Source organism: Panulirus ornatus, chromosome 31 (assembly GCF_036320965.1).
Source record: "Panulirus ornatus isolate Po-2019 chromosome 31, ASM3632096v1, whole genome shotgun sequence".
In the NCBI taxonomy this organism is placed as follows: domain Eukaryota; kingdom Metazoa; phylum Arthropoda; class Malacostraca; order Decapoda; family Palinuridae; genus Panulirus; species Panulirus ornatus.
Window position 1 is genome coordinate 1,210,276 of NC_092254.1, and position 12,937 is coordinate 1,223,212.

Below are 12,937 nucleotides of genomic sequence, written 5' to 3' on the forward strand. Positions count from 1 at the left end.
TATGCTCTATAACATCATTTACATTTTTGGGGGAGCTATTTTTTAGTTACTTTACTTCGTTATTCCTGTGCTGTTGGAGCAGTTTGGTATTTATGTGGAATGTTGATGGCTTAACTAAGTTGAGATTTTGTAATAAAAGATTGCAGAATAATTGTATACAATATGGAAATTTAATGTTTCAGGTTGAAGGTGTGATTCTGGAAGTGCCAATGCCAAAATGTGTCTTGAATTCCAACTTGACTGTGTCTCAGGGAAAATATTCCTTTGATCCTGTGTCAAAAGTATTGCGCTGGGATGTGGGACGTATTGATCCAACCAAGCTACCAAATATTCGTGGAAATGTAAGTGATTGCCATTTATCATAATATCAGTGGCTGTGTACTTAACAGTATTTGCTGGGCATGTTGCCTTATTCACAGCAGACTGATCTATAAAGAAAGTTTTTCATGGTTTTAGATAATTTTGCATAGTTGAACAATCAAAGTTTACTGGGCCTGTTGCCTTATCCATACTCCTTTACAACTGCACATACTTGAAGAATCTCCTATCCATACTCCCACTATTTAATGCTTTTTCCCAAATTCTGCCATGTATATTTCTGATGTCCCTTAATTGTATTGTTCCCTTATCGAATATTTTTGATAATGTAGGTCTGTCTTATGTATTTGTTTATATACAGCATCTTTCCAATTGCCATATGACATGTCAAAAGTGTAAACATTTATTTTTGCTTACATTTTCATTGTTAACAGGAAAGTATTGTATCTTTATATATCTATAAATCTCTCTGCCAATCTGTCTGTTTCCTTGTACTTGAGGGTAAGTGAAATACACTTGATATGCACTTTTTATCGGATTCAGTTTTGCTGTGTATCCTCTTCTATCCAGTAGGCTGGCAAAGGGCAGGGACACTTGTGCTAAAATATTTGTATAGATTAGAAAAAAAAGGATCCTACATATTCTTATAGAATTGTTGGATAGATATTTTTTTGTACATGAAAATTATGTTTTTAGATTGTGATTTTTTATATTCTGCTGATCAAAGCCCATTCTCAAAGATTATGCGTTATGCACATATAGATTTTGGTGGAAACACTGCTCAAAATCAAAAGAAATGACACCCTAATGGAATTCCACAATCAATTTTTATAAAGTCTGATTTGCAACTCAGTTCCTGTTTATATTAATGATTCTTAATCAGATTAAGGTGTTGATAAAACAGGAGCTTTCCTAAAATGTTAGGTGTATGTACTGCAGAATTACATGTCACATTCAAAACAATGGAAGGAGTATTTATAATACAGTACTAGATATAAAAATCAGAAACACATGTAAGTTTGGAAGTCCATGTTTCATTTTCATCATACTAGGTATAGGTTCAGGATGTGTGAGTCTTGTTTTGGAGGGTGTATGCTCCTAATCCACCCCAGTGAATTGAGAATGTAGTAATGATAATAAGGTATAATATTCACCATATTTTTTTTAATGAAAGTGCTCCAGTAGCTTTTTTTTTTATGTTATTTTGATAATTGTTTCTTTCCCATCATCTTGAAGCTTTGGAACTGTCTACCCCCACATATCTTTCTAAATATATATCACTTGGCAATTTTTAAAAGGCAGGTTTGCCACTTTCTCCAAAAATTCTTGTAATACTTTTTCTTGTCTCCTCTTTCTTCCTCTTATTCTGTTTATTCATTATTATGATTTGTTGCTGTCTCCCACGTTAGCGAGGTACTGCAAGGAAACAGACAAAAGAATGGCCCAACCCATCCACATACACATGTATATATATAAATGCCCACACATGCACATTTACATACTTATACATTTCAACAAATACGTACATGTACATACACAGACATATACACATGTACAGATACATACTTGCTGCCTTCATCCATTCCTGTTGCCACCCCACCACACATGAAATGGCGCCTCCCCCACGCACGTGCGAGGTAGCGCTAGGAAAAGACAACAAAGGCCACATTCGTTCACACTCAGTCTCTAGCTGTCATATGTAATGCACTGAAACCACAGTTCCCTTTCCACATTCAGGCCCTACAAAACTTTCCATGGTTTACCCCAGACTCTTCACATGCCCTGGTTCAATCCATTGACAGCACGTTGACTCCAGTATACCACATCATTCCAATTCACTCTATTCCTTGCACACCTTTCACCCCCCTGTATGTTCAGGCCCCGATCGCTCAAAATCTTTTTCACTCCATCTTTCCACCTCCAGTTTGGTCTCCCACTTCTCCTCGTTCCCTCCACTTCTGACACTTACATCCTCTTTGTCAATCTTTCCTCACTCATTCTCTCCATGTGGCCAAACCATTTCAATACACCCTCTTTTGCTTTCTCAACTGCACTCTTATTATCCATCTTTTTATTTCAATAAGGCCCAGCTTTGCTGTGGATTTTTGTTTGTGACTGGAGCCATGGAGAAAAAAAGTGATGTACATGATTTGAGAAATTTTTCTGCACCACTGTCTTGATTTGTGCACTAAGTGTAAATTTCAGCACTGCATTGTGGTAAAACAAAGACAAAAAATTTAATTCTCCCATTTTCGTACTCCTGCTTGCATTATTTTCTTCATAAGGATTTATAGTCTTGAAGGTTCCAAAATAATAAATTTTTACTGTGATCACACTTTTAAGGGAAATTGGGATTGGTGCATTGTTACTATAAGACAATCCATCCTTATATATCATATATGTATGCTGCATCCCACATGTGCAATGTGGTTTCTTTTGCATAATCTTTTCTGTGTACTTTAACACACCAGACTATTAGATAAATATGTTTTTTCTCAGATCAGCATACAGAGTGGTTCTCCTCCTCCAGAAAGCAACCCACCAATAAATGTGAGTATCATCAAAGCAAAGCATCTATGCTCTTTGTGTTTGTCTTCACTTTTCAAGGAATTCCTGGTACACACTCTCACATTTGACTCTTAACCAACCTACCTAACCCCTTAGAACAAGGATCATGCAGATTATGAATGTTGAAATGTACTTCTTGTAATATGGTTCTATATGCATTATGTACATCAATGGTTTCCAGCTTTTTTGAGTTGTGCATCCCGAACTTATATCTTCCCCACTCATATATAGATTCTCAGTTTAACCTAGTAAGATACTTTTTAACCTCGTCTTCACCTGAATAAATCATACATTTAAGGCTCTACTTAACACTGGAATACCATTACATGTGTCATCAAACATTCCTAAACAGATTTTTTTTCATACTTGTTCTCCTTTTCTTGCATCTGCTAGGGAACACCAGAAACATATGGATGAAGGCCTCATTCAGTCACAACCATTCTATAGGTGTCACATGTAATGCACCACAACATAAATATGTATTCATATTTCATTTTACTGATAAATAGAACTTCAAAGACTAACACTGCAACCATTTGGACACCTCTCACATACCAATAATTAGGAACCACTGCACAGCATTATTCCCATGTCTGTTGCATAGCACTATTGAGAGAAGAGGAAGCTTAGTTGAGGGCCTTAACACAAGAGTAACTTGATTTCTACATGTCAGTACCTATACCATATTGCCCTGCTTTCCTGATAAAAACTTCTCACTGCTTCTAGTAGCATTCCTTTCATGCAATACATTCCACAGAGTATCTCTGTCATCCATATCATTTGGTTTCCCGTTTCATAAATCCCTCATAAAAATCATTATCTCTATTTCTCACGCAGAATTTTCAAAGCAAACACTTGATCTGCATATCCTTTACCACTCTTAAAAACAGTTTACAAAGTATCAATCTGTGTAAGGAGAAAAACTTGCAGAGCTTTCTGTAGTGTGATGTGCCAATTTGCTTCATATTACTTGTATGAAGAGTGTGTAATTTTATTGCAAAGAGTTCAGATTTAGATTCACCATAAAGTGCAAGAGGTGAAAAAAAGGGCAAATGAGAGTTGGGGTGAGAGACTATCAGTAAATTTTAGGGAGAATAAAAAGATGTTCTGGAAGGAGGTAAATAGGGTGCGTAAGACAAGGGAGCAAATGGGAACTTCAGTGAAGGGCGTAAATGGGGAGGTGATAACAAGTAGCGGTGATGTGAGAAGGAGATGGAATGAGTATTTTGAAGGTTTGTTGAATGTGTCTGATGACAGAGTGGCAGATATAGGGTGTTTTGGTCGAGGTGGTGTGCAAAGTGAGAGGGTTAGGGAAAATGATTTGGTAAACAGAGAAGAGGTAGTAAAAGCTTTGCGGAAGATGAAAGCCGGCAAGGCAGCAGGTTTGGATGGTATTGCAGTGGAATTTATTAAGAAAGGGGGTGACTGTATTGTTGACTGGTTGGTAAGGTTATTTAATGTATGTATGACTCATGGTGAGGTGCCTGAGGATTGGCGGAATGCGTGCATAGTGCCATTGTACAAAGGCAAAGGGGATAAGAGTGAGTGCTCAAATTACAGAGGTATAAGTTTGTTGAGTATTCCTGGTAAATTATATGGGAGGGTATTGATTGAGAGGGTGAAGGCATGTACAGAGCATCAGATTGGGGAAGAGCAGTGCGGTTTCAGAAGTGGTAGAGGATGTGTGGATCAGGTGTTTGCTTTGAAGAATGTATGTGAGAAATACTTAGAAAAGCAAATGGATTTGTATGTAGCATTCATGGATCTGGAGAAGGCATATGATAGAGTTGATAGAGATGCTCTGTGGAAGGTATTAAGAATATATGGTGTGGGAGGCAAGTTGTTAGAAGCAGTGAAAAGTTTTTATCGAGGATGTAAGGCATGTGTACGTGTAGGAAGAGAGGAAAGTGATTGGTTCTCAGTGAATGTAGGTTTGCGGCAGGGGTGTGTGATGTCTCCATGGTTGTTTAATTTGTTTATGGATGGGGTTGTAAGGGAGGTAAATGCAAGAGTCCTGGAAAGAGGGGCAAGTATGAAGTCTGTTGGGGATGAGAGAGCTTGGGAAGTGAGTCAGTTGTTGTTCGCTGATGATACAGCGCTGGTGGCTGATTCATGTGAGAAACTGCAGAAGCTGGTGACTGAGTTTGGTAAAGTGTGTGGAAGAAGAAAGTTGAGAGTAAATGTGAATAAGAGCAAGGTTATTAGGTACAGTAGGGGTGAGGGTCAAGTCAATTGGGAGGTGAGTTTGAATGGAGAAAAACTGGAGGAAGTGAAGTGTTTTAGATATCTGGGAGTGGATCTGTCAGCGGATGGAACCATGGAAGCGGAAGTGGATCATAGGGTGGGGGAGGGGGCGAAAATTTTGGGAGCCTTGAAAAATGTGTGGAAGTCGAGAACATTATCTCGGAAAGCAAAAATGGGTATGTTTGAGGGAATAGTGGTTCCAACAATGTTGTATGGTTGCGAGGCGTGGGCTATGGATAGAGATGTGCGCAGGAGGATGGATGTGCTGGAAATGAGATGTTTGAGGACAATGTGTGGTGTGAGGTGGTTTGATCGAGTAAGTAACGTAAGGGTGAGAGAGATGTGTGGAAATAAAAAAGAGCGTGGTTGAGAGAGCAGAAGAGGGTGTTTTGAAATGGTTTGGGCACATGGAGAGAATGAGTGAGGAGAGATTGACCAAGAGGATATATGTGTCGGAGGTGGAGGGAACGAGGAGAAGAGGGAGACCAAATTGGAGGTGGAAAGATGGAGTGAAAAAGATTTTGTGTGATCGGGGCCTGAACATGCAGGAGGGTGAAAGGAGGGCAAGAAATAGAGTGAATTGGAGTCATGTGGTATACAGGGGTTGACGTGCTGTCAGTGGATTGAAGCAAGGCATGTGAAGCGTCTGGGGTAAACCATGGAAAGCTGTGTAGGTATGTATATTTGCGTGTGTGGACGTGTGTATGTACATGTGTATGGGGGGGGGGTTGGGCCATTTCTTTCGTCTGTTTCCTTGCGCTACCTCGCAAACGCGGGAGACAGCGACAAAGTATAAAAAAAAAAAAAAAAAAAAAAAAAAAAATAAAGTTTTCAGATTTTAATACGTTGATGAATGTTTATTAATAATCCCTTTTGTTATTTTTGCCTTCCAGGTCCAGTTCACCATCTCTCAGATGGCTTTGTCAGGACTGAAAGTAAATCGCTTAGATATCTATGGAGAGAAATACAAACCATTTAAGGGTGTTAAGTACATTACTAAAGCTGGTCGTTTTCAGGTTCGTACATAAATATGTCTAGATTAAGAAATATATCCTTGAATGTTAAATTAGGTGAAGGGAACAAAATATCAAACCATTCATTTTTGTATTTATACTTACCAGTTTGATTTTGCAGAATAGATTGAAGTACATTTTGGTAATAAATTTGCAAAACAGACTGTGGATTGCAAATCTTGACAGCTTGAGTTTGATCATTAATCTTTGTTTCCATTGGATTTAATAGCATTGGTTTTAGTGCCATTGTGATTATAGTTGTCTTTTCTGAATAATTATATGTGTGTTGCAATATAACATACAGTTTAACAGTGAGTCAAATGTTCTTGAGGTCCAGACTCTTATTTATTTGATAATTTTTCTATTTTGAGTGCTTGTATATGCAATATGAAATTCTGGATTCAAGAGGAACTGTTGCATATTTAACTTAATGATCTGGAGGTTTGATGATCTGTAGAATAGTATATATATATATTTTTTGTATGTTAAAGACCTAAGTCACTGTCAAAAATCCTCATCAAGACCAGAACTGAAATGAAAAAAAAAATGGGTGAAGAAACTGACAAGAAAGGAAAAAAGGGATAATCACGAGTTTCTAAAGAGATAGATACCCTTCATTTTCAAAATGGACAGGTTGTAGCTTTTAGGGAAAACTTGAGAAGGGATAGAGTTCTGAAGCTTAGCAGTGTAGGGAAAGAAACAATCATCACACTTGCTCACCCAAGTTGGTAAAAGCCACGCAGTAATTAGGTGATTCAGTGCCTTGCTGAGTATTACATGGTTTAATTAAGGTTGGATACATGTAAGAAACTAGTTCTTGGGAACCGTAATTTTGATTAATGGTTTATTCTGTAAAAAGAAATTTTCATTATTTACAATTATTTGGAAATGCTTTGGAGATAACTGTTTCTTCCACGTTGGTAACACCTCAGCTAGAAGCATATTACTTATGACAGTGACGAGGACAGTGCTTTTTGTTTTTCCAATTGTCAAATCAGTTCTTTATCTCATGGATCAGTCCCAGTTTTTGTACGTTAAATACTTTATTATGTATATGAGAGATTCAATGTGTCATCATTCATGAGGTTTTCATTGTGTTGATAATGTTATGAAAGCATTTTTCTTCAGTTTACTTTTTGCGCTACCTCGCAAACGCGGGAGACAGCGACAAAGCAAAAAAAAAAAAAAAAACATTTTAGAATAAAAGCAAAGTTTATATCTATGCTTCCACACATTCATAGACACTCACATGCCCTCAGCAATCTTGTTGGGCATTCTTTGAAAAAGATTCAGCTAAAGTAAGAAATACCAGAGTTGACACTTTGATCTAAGATATCATTATCAATGATAAGGACACAAGTTAGAACACTATCTTCAAGGGACACTGTAGCCCAAATATCCATTGATTACCTGTAGTATAGTTGCCTTCACATACATAATTCCACTGACATGCACCATGCATATTGTATGCATGAAACTTTGCCCCAGACCTACCAAATGGATTTTGTGAAATCTCTTTATGATCTGACGTATCCAGCTGATTGGTAGATAAACCTTTTTGGTTTGTCTCTTGTATTTAGAAGTACAAGTCTTAGACTTTGCAATTACTTTGACATGCATTTTGGGAAAGTTTGAGTACAGTATCATATTTTACAAAATTACACTGCAGCTCAAGCTGTTGGCTGAATTTTTAGTTCTTGAGCATTGAACCAAGTTGATACATGCAAGGTTTACCTGCAGAGACTACCACCGTATATACCTGCATTCAGAGTAACAGACTAAAGTCTGGAATCTAGATACTATGAAAAAGTGCATGAGAAGTTTTATACCTAATTATTTTAGGGTGCTAAGTCATTTTCTTGCCTGTAAGTGAATCTTGAGTCTGTATCAGTAGGTTAGGAAGTAGAGTGCTAGAAGTTCAGGTGGATTTTCCAAACAGGTTATGGATTAATTTAGATAATAGGACATCAAAAGACATTTTTATTAAACAAGGAGTAGGTGATCAGATTTGTCTGTTTCTTATCTTCAAATGCATCAGATGCATATTAGTTATAGCCTCTCATTTTACTCAGCCTCAAGATGTTGATATTTAAGAAAGGCTTATCTAGAAAAAAAATTGTCATCATCATCATCCTAATGAAAGTAAAAACAATGATGACAATTAACAAAATCTCTGAATATCATGGCTGTAAATGCTGAAGCTCCCCTGTACAGTAATTAATCATATCTTAGGGATAGTAATGGCAAATAATATTCTATAGATCTCTTGTAACAGTTACAACGCTAATAATGTAATTTTGAATAAGTGCTGCGTATAATGCTAATTATATGCAGTTCTGTATTTCCTAATTTGCCATAGTTTTAAAGTTACTGCATTTTCTGATAGTTTTAGGGATCTATGACTGATTTCACTAAACTCATCTCAGAATCTACAGTCACTAGTGTATATTGTTGGAGGTCTATAAAGATGTCGCTGATGTCTGACAGTACATATATGGGTAAAGTATTTGCATTTGCTTTAGAAATCACCTATATTTTTTTGCACTTCCCTTTGATGTCACTCTGTCACCTTGGCACAAGTATTGCCAGGAGCTAATAAGCAAGTTTACAGAGTGGCAGGCCACTACAGATAATGATAAGAGGGAAGGGACTCAGGTGCTTGGACTACTGTGTGACCCATCTGGATTGTTCTCTTTCATTTTGGATATGGTTTGAAGTGATTATTGTAAATTTTTTAGGCTTCCCAAAATGTTTCAAGGTAGAGTTTTTTAAATTAAAGGAGCTGAATTAAGTGATTTCACTGCATAGAGAAAGGCTGAGGATAAGGTAGAAGATCAGACATAACATAATGTTAGTATTAGAGGGATATATCATAATGGATCTGCAGATACGTGTCAGAATTTGGATATGTAGAAGATATTTTGCTTGAACTTAAATGCTGTGCTAAAGAAGGCCTGTAGTATATGGATACAGAGATTGTTGGGTCTTACCATATATATAAATGTGGTATATGAAAAATTGGATCTTCATATTTGTAGCTTTTCCTCAGATCTTTTTTATTTAGACATGTATTATCATTCCATCTGGAAGTGAAAGGAATAATTAGATTGATGAGAGCCACTCATTTCCCTTCAAAGTGTCTTCTGTTATTTTGCTTCTTGTGTGTATTTTCATATGATGCAGTAGAGTGACCTTACCATGTCTCCCAGATCTTTAATCAGTACTGTAAATTCCTCTGAGGACACTTCATTTCAACATTTCCCTTCTTTGTTCTATCATCTCACCAAATGTTTGGTGCAGTGCATCAGCTTTTCTTACCTCTTTCAGTTATTCTCTCAATAGTTGCATACCACCTCCATATTCTATGTATCATTTGTTCATTTGCTTTTCATGCTAAAAAATCTTTATTCTTAAAATTCCCCATTCATAGAATTTCACAGCCACTTCAGTGAAAATTCAGCATAAGAACTTGAATTCTGTGTCTTTCTTCTGTTGCAGACCCATGGTTCTTAGCTAGAAATAATATTTTATGTTTAAGTTTGCTTTCATGTAGTTTTGGAATTCAGTATTTTATTTTGAGTTTGCAAACAAAAAGCTTATGTGACAAGCTACATGAGTTGTGGATTGTCAAAAGATTAAGCTCTAAAGTTACTAATGTTCTTACTAAATAATTCTTCATATTCATAATGTTGTTAGAAATAATTTTCATGCTTCATTTATAATTGAATGTGGTAAACAGTACCAGAATAGTAAAAAAAAATTTCTGTTTGAATTTTACATTAATTCAGCATTCCATTAACCTTCATTTGTGATCTGTACTTTTGCTTATTTAAAAACAATTCTGATGGTAGATGCAACAAATGCAATCAAAAATTTTCTTCACAATGAATGTATAATGTCTTCTTGTACTTAAAATAAAACTGAATTCACACTACCCTCAGAATTGTCATGTTATGTACAGTATACTTCTCATAGGTAAGAAGGGATGAACTTGTCCAAGATCTAAAATTGATTATTGATAATTCTTTGTAGAATTTAATTCATAGTGTAAGAATTTAAACTAATAACTATAATTTTCATTGCATGAGTCTTGAAAAATTATTTTTTTTCACTTCACATGAATAAATTCCGGTATACATGAAGGCCATTGTGTAAAACATGCAGACTTCCTGCTATGTTGATTTTCTGGTACTTGTTTTCATTTAGTATTTTTTCTCTTTCTTTTTAATTGTCATTGATTCCACTAATTTTTTCTCATTTGAATTTGTTTAGGAATAGCTTTTTAAAATTAGTTGTAATATGTGAGTGATACAGGCAACCCCTGCAGAATGACAGTTCACAAGAGTAATCATTATAGCAATATCTGAGAATTAGTGAACAAATTCTTAAAATAGAACTAAGTTTTCACAGCAGCAACAGATTTGAAGAAAATTCATATATTTCAATATTATTTTCAATTAACAATGTATCATATCAATGTATTGTATAGTTTTTCATATTCCAGCCACTGACAATCACCGTATAAGGAACACTAAGTTTTCGTATTCTTAATGTGCCATGTAAGTGAAATCTACCTAACTTGATAAAATAGACATTATAATGGCCAGGTACATCAACCAGTATAAATATCAAACACTGAAATGAATAGACTTACTTTGGAAGGGTTAACAAACTATTCATTCCACCCCCATCCCACACCACCATTACCTCCCTCATTCCATCAGCAACACTCTCTGAAATAATTATTAAGGATTGTCTTATTCATCCTTGAAATGGCAAAAGTTGCTGAATCAGAAAGTCTGATTTATATCATGACAGAGTATGGTATTGTAATGTTTTGGATAGAGCCCATACAAGAAAGTTATATTGGAGAAATATTTGGTTTGGAATGTAACCTCTTTAAAACATGGGTGTCATTTCCACTAGAATGACAGCTCACCAGGAACATGACCCCATCATTCTGCAAGGGCCCTCTGTATTTTCTTAGTCACAAAATCTTATACATTTTTGAATAAAGATTGCAGCTTACAAACACATGTTTTTGCAAATTATTCTTATGCTGATTTTAGTTTGATGTGTATAGCACAGCATATCCTACCAGACCTGGACGTTCTGAATGCTGGATCCTCCATAACTCAGACATTTTGAGGACCTGCTCTTGTCTGGTTTACAGGGGAGAGAAAAAAATGACTGTGGTTTTGGACATTTTATTGAGTGGGTGCATCAATGCTTAGTGGCTTCTCAATCGGAAAACTCAGCACTGATTGGTTGATGCTTGCACATGAATGTTTGATTGGCAGATAGCCCTACCATCAGCCCTTCTTGTATCATTGTCGCCAGCCTTATCACATGTTTCATTGTGTGTAGATATCAGTAATCTTTTCTGTGAAATTATTTGAAATTTGATGTATTTTTTTTTTTTTTTTTTTTAGATTTGTGATAACAACACAATATATGAGTGCAATGTATAAGTATGATTATTATCTAGAGTGGATGATCCATACAGTATATTGATTATATTCATGTTAACCCTTAAACTGCTCACATTGTCATCTGACAGTCCTTGTAAGAGGGCTTTCAGTGTTGCATGACAATTTAACTTTTCCCATCCATTTATATATCCAGCTGATTTATCGAACCATTAGCAGTCTGTGGAGGTCTCTTTCATCCCCAGGGAAACATTGGAAAAATTCCATTCTCCTCAATACTACTTCAGCCACCCGTATAGTTGCTTGGCCATTTACCTGCAGGTTATGAGATCATGGAGTCCCAGTGGAAAATATTTAGGCTTGGATGATACAAGCTTTGAGAAGGCACACTTCATATGTATCAGTTGGTGTGAAGAAGTAAGTGACAGTGATTTTAGCAGGATTATCTAAGGAGGGAAACTAGCACAGGTGTTGTCCCCATCACTCACATGCATGTGGAGGAAATTTTTTAACACCTGGCCCTAACTTTCTTTCTATGTAGTCCTGTGATGGTGGAGAATTTTGGTAGCAGATGTTAGGTAAAGAGCTGGAATTATTGCATAGAGAAAAGAAATCTAGTATAGAACCCCCAGATGCCAGCCACCCGCTATCCTCACAGTAATTTTTAGTATGTGAATTACCAGCTGTGTTTTACCTGTACATTATTTTCTATAACCGTTATAATCCACATCTCTCTAATTTAACAAAACGTCTGTTGATTTATTAACTCATTTAATTAACATAAAAAACTGAACAGACTTCCCTAATGTAACAAATAATTTATGGACTTTCATTACCTTACTTTGCAAACATACAATGTCTAGGACTTTCCAACTTTTGCCTCACTAACAAAAGCTTCTACTGATGTGAACCCGTATTTTTTAAACATAAAATGATGATGGACTTATTCATCTCACATTTCATTAACAACAAAACTTACAAAATTACCAACACTAATTTCTCTAACAAAACAGAAAATATTGAGACAGTAACCTTCATTCTTCTGACACAGCAAAAAGGCTGACTTTTCAACCATTCTTTCACCAGCACAACAAAGGACTCTAATGTCACTAACATCAGAAATAGTCTGCGATCTTCTTCATGCATATTTCTCTAAAACAACAGAAAATTGGTTGAATTCCCAACTTACATCTAACTAACACAGCAAAATATCTAATGACTTAACAAATCACATTTGACAAACACTGAAACTTAGATTCTCTAGACTTGCTGACCCATATTTTGCTGGACTGAAAAGTCTGAACTCCTTTTCTTTATGACAAAATATTAAGAATACCACTCCTGTCAGTGGTAAAGGGCATAATA

General features: G+C 36.0%; 1 protein-coding gene across 1 annotated transcript in view; it reads left to right on the forward strand.

The window, feature by feature from the left end:
* The window catches only part of cm (AP-3 complex subunit carmine), a 34,547-nt gene extending 23,372 nt beyond the window's left edge, over nt 1-11,175 (forward strand). The window contains exons 8-10 of the mRNA XM_071680208.1: nt 183-341; nt 2,818-2,868; nt 6,024-11,175. Coding sequence (XP_071536309.1) covers nt 183-341; nt 2,818-2,868; nt 6,024-6,158 — 345 coding nt within the window. The 3' untranslated portion in view covers nt 6,159-11,175. The remainder of the gene's footprint in view (nt 1-182; nt 342-2,817; nt 2,869-6,023) is intronic.
* The last annotated feature ends 1,762 nt before the right edge of the window (nt 11,176-12,937 follow it).